The sequence below is a fragment of the Bombyx mori genome, chromosome 5 (genome assembly GCF_030269925.1).
Source record: "Bombyx mori chromosome 5, ASM3026992v2".
NCBI lineage: Eukaryota > Metazoa > Arthropoda > Insecta > Lepidoptera > Bombycidae > Bombyx > Bombyx mori.
Window position 1 is genome coordinate 5,439,514 of NC_085111.1, and position 14,913 is coordinate 5,454,426.

The 14,913-nt window shown below is 35.1% G+C and overlaps 2 protein-coding genes across 3 annotated transcripts; both read left to right on the forward strand.

The window, feature by feature from the left end:
* The first annotated feature begins 276 nt into the window (after window positions 1-276).
* On the forward strand, window positions 277-7,594 carry LOC101739845 (uncharacterized). The gene is made up of 7 exons (XM_004932314.5): window positions 277-909; window positions 3,199-3,335; window positions 3,777-4,041; window positions 4,120-4,331; window positions 4,419-4,644; window positions 5,804-6,096; window positions 6,534-7,594. Exons 1-7 carry the CDS (start codon window positions 894-896, stop codon window positions 6,759-6,761), a joined length of 1,377 nt encoding a protein of 458 aa, XP_004932371.1. The 5' UTR covers window positions 277-893; the 3' UTR covers window positions 6,762-7,594.
* Window positions 7,595-10,253: 2,659 nt separating this feature from the next.
* LOC101739704 (uncharacterized) lies at window positions 10,254-14,892 on the forward strand. 2 transcript variants are annotated; one of them, XM_062668574.1, is made up of 6 exons: window positions 10,254-10,507; window positions 10,930-11,060; window positions 12,294-12,540; window positions 13,504-13,739; window positions 13,948-14,379; window positions 14,613-14,892. In XM_062668574.1, exons 1-5 carry the CDS (start codon window positions 10,492-10,494, stop codon window positions 14,332-14,334), a joined length of 1,017 nt encoding a protein of 338 aa, XP_062524558.1. In that variant the 5' UTR covers window positions 10,254-10,491; the 3' UTR covers window positions 14,335-14,379; window positions 14,613-14,892. The 2 variants fall into 2 exon arrangements, with proteins under 2 accessions (XP_062524558.1, XP_004932370.1); XM_004932313.5 differs by having other exon boundaries at window positions 13,948-14,892.
* Window positions 14,893-14,913: the final 21 nt, after the last annotated feature.

The following is a 14,913-nucleotide window of genomic DNA, read 5'->3' on the forward strand; positions in this document are numbered from 1 at the left end:
AACAGACCAAATCATTCCCTTGCGCTCGAATTATGAATGTCCGAGAGTTCTTCCTTCTTTGAAGTCTGTTAAAGTACCAGTCTACTCCTGAGAGCATCCGTTTTTATCCTCATCGTGGAATTAACATACAATAGAGCAGCACAATACATTTTCATGCCTTGACCGTGACAACAATAATATAATAGATTACGTAGGTTATCCATTAAGGTAATCTAGGACGCTAAGAATAGATACCTACATATTTTCACTGTAAACAACGTTACACAGGCGCAGAATATTTCTAATTTAATTCTAACTTAGTGATCCCTCTGATAGTGATTCTAACTCTAATTCTCAAAAAGTAGTTTTAATTTTAATAATAAATAACTCACTTATTTTCAAAATTATCGTAACTTATTGAGCATAAAACTGTTCAAATTCAAAAAATAGTAGAAGCAAGATAGTGTCGTCGCAACTCTTCGCTATGCAAATTTATTCGAACATAATTAGAATTAGATAAGGGTATAGCCAGAATGTATTCAGAATGATTACCACAAAACAACATAACGTTACGACGTAACCTGTAAAAGATTGAAAACAACGTGATTCTCTGGTCAATTATTCAAAATTGTCTCCAACCCAGCTTGATTCGCTAGTGACGTCACCTTAGTTTGGCTACAAAACGTAAGAAGTATCAAGAGTAGCATAAAAGCCATATAGTAAAGGAAAGAAAACTTAATATCCGAAGTGTAGTATGACATCATCTAGGGTTACGTCGCGTTCCACCGAGGCCATCGAGATGTAGCCGCCGCTCCACTCCTCGAGCTGCCCGCTGCAGTATTGAAACAGCACTCGGTGTGCACGAACGTTTTTATTAAAATTGTGATTAAAATTTATAATCTTTAACAACAATCATGGCTAATGTCATGGGTAAGTTAACATTTTTAATAGATACTTGTTTCAATATTTAATTTGATTTTGTGATGTCGCAGGTTTTGTAGTTTATTGCGTTTCTACTTTTGATCTTGATTTAAATTCCAGACTTACGGTCCAGTGAACATTCGTACTTTGTTAGCAAGTCTAATTTTGTTTTTGAAAAAAAAAAAAAATGCCGGCTGTTTGACATGTACCGGCTTCGAAAAATAACAGCCGCCTATTCTTTGGCGCAAGGCCAAACTCGGGGCGTGGTGTTACCGCACAGAAAATTCGTTAAGAGATCAATAAGATTGACCTGTTTTAGATTGTTAAGTGACTCAATAACATAATACGAAGACCCATTTAGAATACACAGTTGTATTTATTCACATACTTACCATTGTATTTATGACAGCATGACATCATTGTCAACTCGACGAAGGTTGCCTTTTGCCCTACGTTTTGTTTATTGATCAACATTTTTTAGATAATATTATGTTTACCTAAATTACTATGAGCGTTTTATTTCTTTATTTATACGAAGTTTAAAAGTAGTTTGGAACTATGTTTAAAACTACTTTAAAACTATATTTAGAAATAAATTAGATACCTCCAGACTTGTAATTTCTTTTTTTACTTAAATTTTCATTAAAACATCAATTTGAATCACAATCATTATTGACGTCACCGTATTTAATAGTTAGAGGTTTGTAAATACCTGTAATGCGTCTCAGTCTGTCCGCTCGATGAATTTTAATTGATGTAATTAGTGGTTGCCCTTCGTTTAACCTTGGGAATCTAACAGAAACCGAAAACTTTATCAGCACACCTTATTTCTTCTTTCGCCTATTTCGTAGCCTATATTGGAAATGACAATAATTTTCACGCACCTTCGTTTGAAACGTTGCTCTGGCCTTGGTTTTTAATGAGATCGATGACCGGCTATATCTACTACTATTTAAACCAAAACAGATAGCTGTTTAACATAAACATACAAGATTGTGTGGATCCAATGGATCTGTCGGCGTAGATATTAAAACAACATTATTCTTATAAAATTTGTTTTGGGGCGCGATATAACTACCTGCTAATACTACTATTTCCCTTTAGACATACTTAGGCAAATTATTTTCGACGCTAATTTTTCCCCAATTTTGGGCCTTGAGAATAATTTGTAGCTTCGATACAGCACTAGCCCAGACGGTTTGGTATTTAGCACTGATGTCTCATTAGGTGTATTTCAGTTGCGAATCAGTTCCGCTTTGAAGTGTAGGTAAGATAGCCATCAATCTATTGCAATTAAGACTAATTTCATTAATCAAAAGAGGCAACGGCATTCACCATGTCGTGCCGGTATTCGAATTCCGGTAACTCAGATAGGGCTGTGAACTGATCTGCATTTCTACGCCATCTAAAGTACTATTATTAAGATAAAATTTAAAACTCCAGCGACACGAGACAAAACGTGAAAATATCCAAAAAATGTTGTAGTCTGTTGTTTTGATTACAAATTAAATGACCGAAATGGGTATTTGTTTTCGTGACTATGACAAAGCTACAGAAAATACTTGAGAGAATTAAGAAACACTACAAAATATCTCATGAAATGATGCATAAAATACAATTATTTACAATTAAATGAAACTGAATAGACACGTCGCCGCGTCTCACTCTAATTGTAATACGTGTTACTCACTATTAATGTAATAGTGAGTAACACGTATTTTTATATTTCAAACTGATTAAAATCTGTTACGGCATCGGCGAGTTTATCAACTTTGAATAACCTTTTGATTAATTGACTTGTTCAATTTTTATTTCAACCGAGTCTCATAAACAAGGAGAACTGCGTTATTGTCACCGAACTACACGAGAAGTCCGCAGCAAATTTTATTGGATGACGTCATTCGACCTCTTTAATGCTTTTATAGATACGCTCCTACCAATTTACCTTCAATATATACCTATATAAGAGCGTGTCGAATTCGTTCTTTAACTTCTATGAAACTTATAAGCGTTAATAAAAATTTTCAATCGTCTAACATGTTTGTGAAAGCCGAACTATTGAGCTGCTCGCATACCAAGTCTCCGCTATATTTAGATTCACTAGACTCTATAGCATATTAAATCAATGGTAGGCACATTGTGATTGGTATGCACAGTTTGTATGTAAGCGTTTAAAACGATCCAAAAAGGACTTCGGGAAATTCCTAAACGGAATATTAAGTTTTTAACCGTTAACCGAATGATTCTGAATACATTAAAATAGTAATTATTAAAAGTGTTTGCATCAATTTTCCACAGATGTGGCAACAGATGACAACCTTCAATACCAATTCTTCCCCGTTTCAAGTGGATCAGTTCAGTTCAAAGTCAGAGCAGCGAATGATGCCCACATCGCGCTCACGACAGGCCCGCAAGAATCGGATCCTATGTATGAGGTGTGAATTTGCACTGATATATCTATTATAGTTTACGCTGGGGTCGAGGAGGTAACAGACCCGGTTATGTCGGATTCTGGCACCTCCAGACAAGAAGAGGGAGAAGAGGAAAATCGAGGTCCTCCTATTCGTCCAATTCCTCATAGGAGACTACGCCTAGAGAAAGACGCGCGAGGGGCCGCGCAAGACCCTCCCCGCTAGCGACTAAACCTCATCAAGCTCTACCACTCCGGCTCGCCGAATCCAAAATGTCGACGAAAAACACCTTAGACGTCCGTCACCACAAGACCCGTAAAGTATTCGAAATGTCCGAAACAATATAATGATAGTAAAAAAAAGGCAAGAATAAACCGTAAAAGTAGTTTTAATTATATTTAAGTAAAAGGGAAATCCTGGATGACTTATGCTGGAGCAATAGTTTTACATATCAGTCGATTTCAGGTGATGATTGGAGGCTGGGGAAACGCTAAGAGCGTCATCAGGAAAAATAGAACCAAGCCCGATAAGGTTGAAATTGAAAGCCCCGGAATTCTTAACGGAGGGGAATATCGTGGTTTTTGGGTTCGTTGGGATAGCGGCATTATCTCCGCTGGACGCGAGGGTGAAGCTATTCCATTCATATCTTGGTCTGATCCCGAACCTTTCCCAGTTTACTACGTCGGAGTCTGCACAGGCTGGGGTGCCACAGGCTCCTGGAAAATCGAAGGTACGTATATCGATTATTATGCATCTAACACAAAATGTACCCAACAACTCTGAATTCATCTCAAAATTGTCGATGCAGATGGAGCGGAATTCGATACTCCGGACAGGTTAGAGTATAAGTTTGGACCTGTCGCCTCTGGTTCTTTGGAATTCGATTACCGCGGACCGCACAACTGCCATGTTTCCCTCACAACTCATCCCGCAGAAGTAGATCCAATGTATGAAATAATCATCGGCGGTTGGGAGAACACACAATCTGTCATTCGTTATTGCAGGCAGAAACCCGACAAGGTATCGTAACCAGTCGTGTCCGACGTCGTGCAGTTATTAGTTAATTTACACGAAACACATTGTTACAAAGTTATGGACTCTTCGTAGGTGACGATCCCGACACCCGGAATCATGAACCCTAATGAATTTAAGAAGTTCTTGATTGAATGGAGATGCGGCAGATTGTTGGTGCGTGACAGGATGTCGGGGACGGTCCTCATGGAGTGGGTCGACCCTGCACCCTTTCCCGTAACGCACTTCGGCGTGCGCACTGGATATGGGGCCCGCGGTCAATGGCGCATTACGCATTTCGGCAGAACGGGCGCACAGCCACGTTGAGTGTCCAAAATTATTGAAAATCCTTTGCTTTTTGGGTGTAAATTGCTAAGTTTTTATTTAACGCTGTATTCTGATTGGAATGTTTAATGTAACATATACCTTTTAATTGAATTGAAATTCAATGATTCACATGACTAACAAAATAAATTGGATGTCGTAGTCACTTCAGCTTGTGTTTAATTCAGGTTTGAAATATTTTCTCGGCCTCACATGAAACGAATGAATTTCTGGTATGTTGGGTACATTTTGTTACTAAGCTTTTATTTTAATTATGCTTCAAAAATTTTAACAGGAACCTTACTTTTTAGGCAATGACTTATCAATTTATGGCGGGTGATTTATTATTCTTACCAATGTTCGGGAATTCACATTACGCTCACCATCAAATTTCTAAAAAAAGGCTTAACTTTTGGGTTAGCTACAAAGATCTGCATATTTTTCTTATTATTTTTCTTTTGATATCGATGCGATTTGAATGTTGATATAATTTTTTATCTTAATTATATATGCATGTTTCACTAAACTCCATATTTTTATAATGCATTTTTGGGTCGCAGTAGATTACTGTAGATCCGTACAGTAAGAATCTTAATAGATACTAAGTTAGATAATACTGTTATCAAATAACGTAGTGTTTAAACAGAATAAGAACAAAACAAAACAAAAAAAAACGCACGTTGCGTCCAACTTTCGTTTTAAAAATACATCAAATATATAAATATATATTCATAATATAGGATTTAGAATCCTATAAAACATAGGAAGTCGGCAATCACACTAGCGGTACGTACATACATGGGATTAATAGGGCGATGATTTTACAATTTGAATTTGATTTGACAATTGATTTGTCAATTACATATCATACGGTGTACATACATTCGGGGCGTGACGATTACTAAAACATAACTTGAATTTGAAAATGATCTTTTGCTTTTGCACCCGTATACCTAGCATGTACTTCGTAGCATGAAATGTATTAGTGTATGCTTATATTATGTATTAATATTTATCGAAAAGTAATTTTAAAATACACAATATAAACTCGTAATTCGACCGTAACAGCTGATACAAATAATATTACCTATGTAAAAAAAAATCGTCTTAGAACTCAATAATAATAATAAATTACTTACTCATTTTAAATATTTCAGTGCCACCGACTGCACCTGTAGCAGCTGCATTGTACGCAGCCCCCCCTGGCTACCCTGGAGGCTACGGAGGAAACGTACCCCCTCCGTCTGGAGGAGCCGGTATATGGGTTGATGTTTCAGGAGGTCAAGTACCTCCTGGCGCCGTTGTGGGAGGACAGGACTGCTCAGGAGAACCTCTGTATGTGGCTCGTGCTGTTCACGAAGGTGCCACGATCCCTGGTAAACTCGTTCCTTCTCATGGTTGCGCTTACGTTCCATGGGGTGGTATTGAACATGGAAAGCCTCAATACCAGGTCAGTTTACGTCTAAATCAACTACCTTTTAAAAACTAAGTATTATTATTTATATTAGAAAACCAATGTGTACCAGTGGGTCGCGTTTCCAGTGCGGTATTAGATTCTGCGAAGCACTGGTCTTGCTAGGGCTTGCTGTTAGCAACGTCTTCAAGCTTAGAGCTCCGTGAGCTCACCTCCTCGTTTGTTGAATCTAGTATGACCCCTAGATGTCACTTTAGCATGGTCTGGTTACAATTATTATTATAGTTCATAAACTGCCTGCTTCAATTGATTTTTGCATCATGCGAGGTTCGGATGCGGGTTGTTTATCGACCGGGAATTTTGGTCTGTTGAACTCAAACATGCGCCGCTAGAAATTTAGATAGTACAACCCCTCTCAGCTATATTAATAATCGATGCACAATAATTAATAACGTTTTTCTCATTTATAATAGATCTTAGTAGGCGGCCCAAACAACTGGGTTCCTACCAGTGGATCCAACGTCCCGCCAGGTGCATTCCCCGGTGGAGAAACTGAAGATGGAGAACCTTTATACATTGGCCGTGTCCGCCACGAAGGTAGCCTCACCACCGGCAAGGTTCAACAGTCTCACGGCGTCTGCTACATTTCGTTTGGTGGACAGGAGCTTGGATTCCCGGACTACGAAGTCCTCATGCCCTAATTATTATCACTCAGCAGAGTCAGGGACGGCTTATATTAGATTGCACCAAAAGTACACAAAGTAATTGTTTATTTCGAATGATGTATTCATGATAATACATGTTTCATACCGGCTCTTTTGATTTGCAGCAAAAAAAAGCAGATGGTGGATTATTTTCATGACTATTCTTCAATTTAACTTTGAAGTTTTTTCACAACGCACTATATTAGATAAATAAATGCCAGACTAAGTCCGTCCCTGCGCAATATGAATCTCCTAATAACACGCAATGTAGAATTTGCTTAATGAAATAGATATGGTGCATCATGCATCGTTATCGCGGAAAAAATATATAAATTTAATAATGCCTGTGTATGAATCACGCGCATTGCATGCATATTGCGTTTCTGTTGTAATACGTATACTTAATAAGTTTTTATAAGTTACAAATTTGTTAAATTATTAAAATATACACTATGTACGCCAACAAGGCTTGTTTGTTTCCGTAAATCAGCGTCGTATCAATTCCTAAATCATTGAAATTGTTTTGATATAATTTTTAGTAAGAATAATGATTATTATAAAGAAAGCGAAACGATAGATTGGCAGCTATATATCCAATTCGAAAGGTGCCTTTAAATGATGTAATTTATATCATATAATATCTTTCAGTGCAAAATGATTTTCGTATTTCCGATACAAACGTTATGTATACATTGTCTAAGTAGGTACATAATACTATAGTTGTGGCTACATGTAAAATTACTGATAGCAATCTGTGCTTTATATACAGTAATCTGTATACAGTAATCTAACTCTGAGTAAAAAACTACGCGCCATTATTAAAAATCCAATACGAGTTTTATTTTCTTCCCGAGCTACAACCCACTTCTATAACCAGTCATGATAACGAAAATTAGCAAAAAAGTGAGAAAAGGGTTCTCAGGCACAACCTCTCCTTCCCCCAAAATACCGGCTCACTGAATTTGGTCCCACTTTTTTTGATTTTCGGTTTTTATTTTATTTTTAATTATTTGTTCGTCGTTTGTCCGTTAATGTTCGAATGTAAAAATTGTTGTTCGTCTTTTATTTATTTATAACTAGCTGACCCGGCAGACTTCGTAGTGCCTCAATCGATGAATAAAAGAATTAAACTTTTGTATAAAATAAACTTAAAACAAACAAAAGGAATACATCCGACGGGGACACATTAAAGGAAAAACAAAATTGTTATTTTTATTTAATTCCGAAGATTTTTATATTTATCTAACCTTTTAAACCTTCTCTGGACTTCCACAAATAATTCAAGACCAAAATTAGCCAAATCGGTCTAGCCGTTCTCAAGTTTTAGCGAGACTAATGAACAGCAATTCATTTTTATAATATAGATGAATTAAACAAATGATCACCCTTAAGTTGCCTCCCTTTACTAGATATCTTTATTTTTATCGCTCAGATTAATTAATTTTGATCAATTATAGTTTGTTCGACGACTATTGGTGATTGTTCGATCATAGAAACAATCCCAATTATTAATTATTTTATATCTAATAAGCAAACCATCACCTCAGATTGTCTTTAACTCAGATGAAAATTGAATAATTACCTTTAATACTAATGTTGAATGGTAATAATTTATTCAGTTTTTCTCAAACATATAAAGCATCTAACGTATCGAACATCTATATATGTGAGCAATGAAATAATAATGCTGATCATTGTCTATCAAAAAATTATATTAAATATCAAAAAAAATTCATTTTATTAGATAAAAAATCTTATGTTTCTTATTTAACAATACAATTGATTCTGAATAAAAAAAGCCTTGTAATATAATATATAATATCAATCAAGATACTTGATAATAATAATTAAGTTAATATAGACGTAATTTTTTTTTTTTAAATAAAATCCCATTTATAGAGTACATATATACTTCATCATTCATCATTTTGGTCACATCCTACTGTTCTGGATAAATATCCCCTCTGCAATGATTGCTAAGCATTATGATAATTCCTTTTTGAATTGAGCTTAGACTTTGATTTCCGTAGGCGATGGTGACGCAATATACCTAGTCTGGCCATAAATACTGTTACAAAGGAAAAAAAAATCTATTGCAAATAACATTTATTACTTTTACAGCGTGTTAGTTTAATACATAAATATAAAAGAATTTAAAGTATAAAACGCTTATTCGGAATGGTCTCCATTGGCTGCAATACAGTCCTTTAAACGTTGAGGCCAGTTATCAATAGAAGCACGCACTCTTTCCATGGGAAAATTTTTCACTGCCAATCGTACGGATTGTTTTAGGGACTCCAAATTATCATGGCGTTTAGAGCAAGCCGTACTCTCTAAAACTGACCATAAATCATAATCCAGCGTATTAAGATCGGGACTAGACGACGGCCAGTCTTCAGCTCTGATGAAATCCGAAACATTCGTTTCCAACCAAGACTGCGTGGACCGAGCTTTATGACCTGGCGCCGAGTCTTGCTGGAAGGACCATTCTTGATTATTGAACATGGTGTTGTTAAGGGGCTTCACTACATTCTCAAGAATGGTATCTTGATACACTTGTGCCGATGTTTTGATACCTTTTTCACAAAAGTATGGCTCAGTCACTCCTTCATAGCTAATACCCCACCAAACCATCACTGAAGTCGGATAGTGCCAACGTTGCACTCTGTCGACTAATTGGGAAGCTTCCTTAGAGCTTTGAGCATAAATACGGTCATTTTGTTTGTTAAAATGTTGCTCAATTGTAAAAAATTTCTCATCCGTAAACAAAAATTTTCTAGGACCTCCCTTTGCGTACCGCTTCAGTAGTTGTTTCGATTTTACCACCTTATTCTCTTTTAAATTATCAGTTAAGAAATGACCAGTAAAAATCCCCCAAAAATCAACGGACCCAAAAGGAAAGTTTAACCTATGAACTCTTTAAATAGGTCTATTCCTTGTATTATAATGCACTTTGAATGAGACAAGGTATTACTTATAGCGGCTGATTGTGAACACAAACAGTGATACAGGGTGAGGCAAAACGAGTAGTATAATATAATCTAATCACCACATTGTAAATTCTTCATCACGCTACATTTTTAAGACTTCGGGCTTTAATGGAAAGAGAACCACGGAACTGTTCTCAACTCTTAATATCATTTTTCTCAGGAATAACTAGAGATATGAAGTTGAAGTAAATTCCAAATTCTAGAATCTAGGGTGTGTGCAATGTTCGGACTTTTGTGGTTTGCCGTACCCTTATGATACAAGGACTCTATATGAACACCATATATTCCAGGTTACGAAACCTCGTATACAAACCTTAACTTAGGTACAACCTAGTACTGCCTACTACCCTACCTAGAATGTTATCGTTCCTTGCCTAATAAAATCTTCTTCCATGACCAATTTCGTTTAGTGCCTCTTTACTTCATAAACAGTTACATAAAGCTTAAGCATTTAGCTATTAAAAAAAATTTGGCTGTATAGGCAATGTTTTCTTTGTGTGTTCAATGGATGAATCAGATAAAAAAGTCTTTTACGATTCACGAATTTTGTTTTGATGAAATTTTAAAATCGCTAGACGCGAAGTAATTTGTAGAACTCATAAAATAAAACAAAAGTTAACTTGCTAGTTAGCGTAAGTCAAAGCAAACGTAGTTAGTTCGTTATTTATTTGTTACCATTAAAAGTGGAGAAAGTCTTCTGTGTAGTTTTTAGTGTATTGTAATAACTTGATTAAATTATGGGTGATATCATAGGTGTGTATTTCAAAGTAATTAATAGATGTCAAACTATCTTGGTATTTAGTTAGGTAATTTAATTATATAGTAATAGTTTATTCATTTTTAAATAGAAATTCAAGACACATTTTAGTTATATATCATTAAAATATGGATTCCCTTGGTATTGGGACATCTGATTAAAGCACTGCGATAAGCAATTTAGAATTATTATTATTCTAAATAATAATTTTGAGAAAAGTGATAAACTGATTGTGCAAGGCCAGAACTATATGCTTAGTGGATGCAATAATACTTCCCGACTAAGAACTCTCTATATTTGATAAGTGGTTAGTTTAAAGTTTGATGTCCTAATTACTCAACTGTAACGCTTGAAACAGTTTTGTGCTACTCTTACAAACCACTTGAACACAAAATATCAACAATTTAATAATTTACAGAAATCACAACTTGGCCAAAACACAGGCATATCTTTTATAAAGTAAACAGTAGCTCAATAAATTTTGAAGTAAAAGCAGATAATGCTGCAGTGGGACTTGCTAAAGAAGCTGGAATGAAATGTGACTATTGGGTATGTAAAAATGTCTTAATACAAAGTTCATGTTGCTATTTGGTAAAAGCTAGATATTATATTATTTATATGCTACTCTTGTATAGCTTATTAAAATAAACTTATTATTAACAATTTTAATAATTAATTACCATTATCAGAAACTATACCTTATTAATGGTGTTCTGTTTCTCATTGGTTTTTTCTATAACTCAGTAAACTTCTAAAAGTGTAATACACAATACTTGTAAAATTTAAACTAGTTCTAGAACTGAATGCTATGTGGGTAAAATTATTTCTTTAAACATACTACATAAACTACATATCACATAAAATCTATAGTTATTCCTAGTAGTAAGATTGAACTCTACTGCATTGGCAGGTGGTGCATTTCAAATAATACTTAGAGAGCTACTTTACATTTATCATACAAAACACTGAGAAAATATTTTTTTTTTATCATAAACACCGTATATGAATGTCACAATGAAAGTTATTATACTCAATTTTTTTTTAATAATTCCTTTTGCAATCTAACCATATGCAATAAAAGCAGAGAAATCATCGTGCCCTAAAGGATAAGACGTCCGGTGCAGTCATATGTCCGAATTCTGCCGGCAGGTACCAACTTTTCCAATAAATACGTACTTAACAAATGTTCACGATTTACTTCCACAGTGAAGGAATAACATCGTGTAATAAAAATCAAACCCGCAAATTATAATTTGCGTAATTACTGGTGGTAGGACGTCTTTTGAGTCCACACTGGTAGGTACCACCGTCCTGCCTATTTCTGCCGTGAAGCAGCAATGCGTTTCGGTTTGAAGGGCGGGGCAGCCGTTTTACTGTTTAAAGTAAGACCTTACAAATATGTGTCAAGATGGGCGGCGGCACTTACGTTGTAGATTACGCCTATGGGCTCCGGTAGCCACTTAACACTAGGTGGGCTGTGGGTTCGTTCACTCATGTAAACAAAAAAAAGAAGGAAAAAAAACCACTCACAATACTTTGCTTGCAAAGCACATGTAAGTCTTAGCATGTCTTCATCACAACACAACATTGACATTGCAACCTGTCTCATGTTAAAATGGCAACATCAAATTTGAAATATTAATTGAAATAAAATCTAAAACTCTTTATTATAACCATACAATAAAAGTATGCATGGCTGAAAATATAAGAAAATCGTGAACGTGGTAATTTCTAAGGACAGCAGTTGAAATGTTTCTTTTTTTTTAATTTTGAATATTGCAGGTTGTCCTTGGAGACAGATCATTCATTCATGCACCGAATAGCGGTATTCAATATGCACATACGCCTAACATAATCAGCAATAGTGAATATCGTCAATTTTCAATATCATGGTCTAAAAACGGTGTATGTTTGGGCCAAAATGGGGAATTAGAACCCATTATGAAACTGGAGTGCAAAGAACAAAATTTTAATTATTTCACATTTTCTATGCACAGAAGTATAGCACCTGCACACTGGAGGTTTGAATGTAAGTATCTAACCTAGAATTTAATATTATCAAATTTAATTATATATAAATTTATTTATAACAATATTATATATCTTTTTCTCTTCCCAGCTATGTATCCCACTTGGTGGTGATGTCAGCTTTCCTTACTTTACTCCTTCCTCCACTTCGCTCGATCTTCGACATCCTCATCAGCAACATTGCATTCCCTTTTGTCCTTCAGCACAACATCCTTCCACCTTGTCCTGGGTCTACCTCTAAGTCTTCGATATATATTATATCTATACTATATATATATAAATCTACACTGGTTTTTACGGATGTTCCGTTATAACTACTGAACCATGCATCCAATTGACTTGAAACTTGGTATCCATGTAGAAAACACATGTACTTAATGGATAGGCTAATATTTATATGAGTGTTGGACTCTCTACACCAGTTGCGGGGGCGTTAATGATGAGAATCCTTGTGGGGGTGAGAAATAATAATGTTAATTTTAAATGCCCAGCGAAGGGGACGGGTACATCTATTTATATATTATTTTAAAAATATATTTTTTTGAAGTGAAAACTTCTTTAGAATCGTTGTGATTTCAAACCGGATGCAACGGAAAAAACGACAGGTAAGAGACACAAATACAAAAATGTGTAGGATGAAGCCAGCAAAGAATGAGACAGAAATATACATACTATTTAATACAGCGCCATCTGTGAGATTTTTTAATACTAACGTGTGTATGAAAGCTCTTGTAGTGAATTTTAATTTAGGATTATACGTGAAATTAAAATATCAATACACAGAGGGCGCTACCTTACAATTATTTACTAATGACAAAATTTTACATATACTTAAGACGTTTAGGATAATTGTATTTTAATTTTGGAAGGTTTCAATTCTACCACGTGTGAATTGCACACATGTTTTTTTTTTTTTGATAGTGTGATCACTGCCAATTTAACACTCACTTCACTTAATTTTCAGTACCACCGCCCGAAATAAAACGTCCCCTAAAGACAGTAGAAGGTGGGAAACTTCAATGGATTAAATATGAAGACAGTATGCCTAAGAATGCAGTTTGTGGGGGACATGAACACGAAATGTTGTTTGTAGCGAGGGGCGGTGTGCGAGGATCACTAACACCTGGAAAGTATGTGTCATCCAAAGCAGCAGTCTTCGTTCCATGGGGAGGTACTACTTACAAATTGACAAATGTTGAGGTAAATTGATATTGTATACAAATATTAAAAGATTTTTTTTTTGCCCACCCATTTAATATTATGCTATTTCAAAATGAATGCTGCCATTATAATTAAATAGGGATAATGGGCACCCTATATTTCAAAACTAAATGCGGGATTCATTTCTCGTAGAGGTATATTGTCATAACACTCTAATAGAAAACTTAAATTGAGTATTATTTTTTAGATATTGTGTGGCTATGACTGTGTTTGGACGCCATCATGGGCTGATAACATTCCTGTCGGCGCTGTTGAGGCTGGTTACTCTGAGGTCGACAGGGAACCTCTGTATGTGGGCCGAGTAAAGCATAATGGGTTCATTATACCCGGAAAAGTTCAACCTTCGCACAAAGTTTGCTATATTCCCTATAAAAATGAAGAAAAGGCCTTCAAATACTATGAGATCCTTATAGAGCCTAATCAATACCCAGGATTTGCATATGATTCATTAATACCGAGCATCAAAATTGACATTGAACCAAACATAGATGATGATCGAAATTCCAATAACTACGACGAAGAAAACGACGAAGGCCATTACTATTCAGAGGATGATGAAGACTATAACGCATAGCTATAGATCGTAATCATCTTATGTTCGAAACTCGAAAGTGGATTTGTCATATCGACGCTTGGAAGGCAAACGTGACTAAGCGACAATAACTGCTTTGTGCATAAATGATAGGTAATAACCATATTTGCGCTAAAAAAATATATTTCTAGGTCTATTAAAATCATTTCAATCCTACAGCTAGATTCGTTAAAATAGTTTTTTTTTTTCAGATATTTCAACTTTAAATTAGTCTACTGTAAAGTTCACGCATTGTCGCTTAGTCACGTTTGCCTTTCAAGCGTCGATATATAAAAAAAAGTTTTTATATTAATTTATAACATTTAGAATTGTTAGTAATCTAAGTGAAACATTAAGTGACCTTAACATTAATAACATGTCTGATTCGAGAAAGAATTTTCAGTACTAACAAACATGATGCCATAAGTAATCATAATAGATATTATGATTATTTTACATTAATGTAAATATATGATCCAAAACTATTGAGACGGACTCTGTAAAAGTGTGTTATAACTTAGGATTTGTAAGATAAAATAAATATTTTATTTATAAATAAAACGGTATTGTTTAAAAAATAAC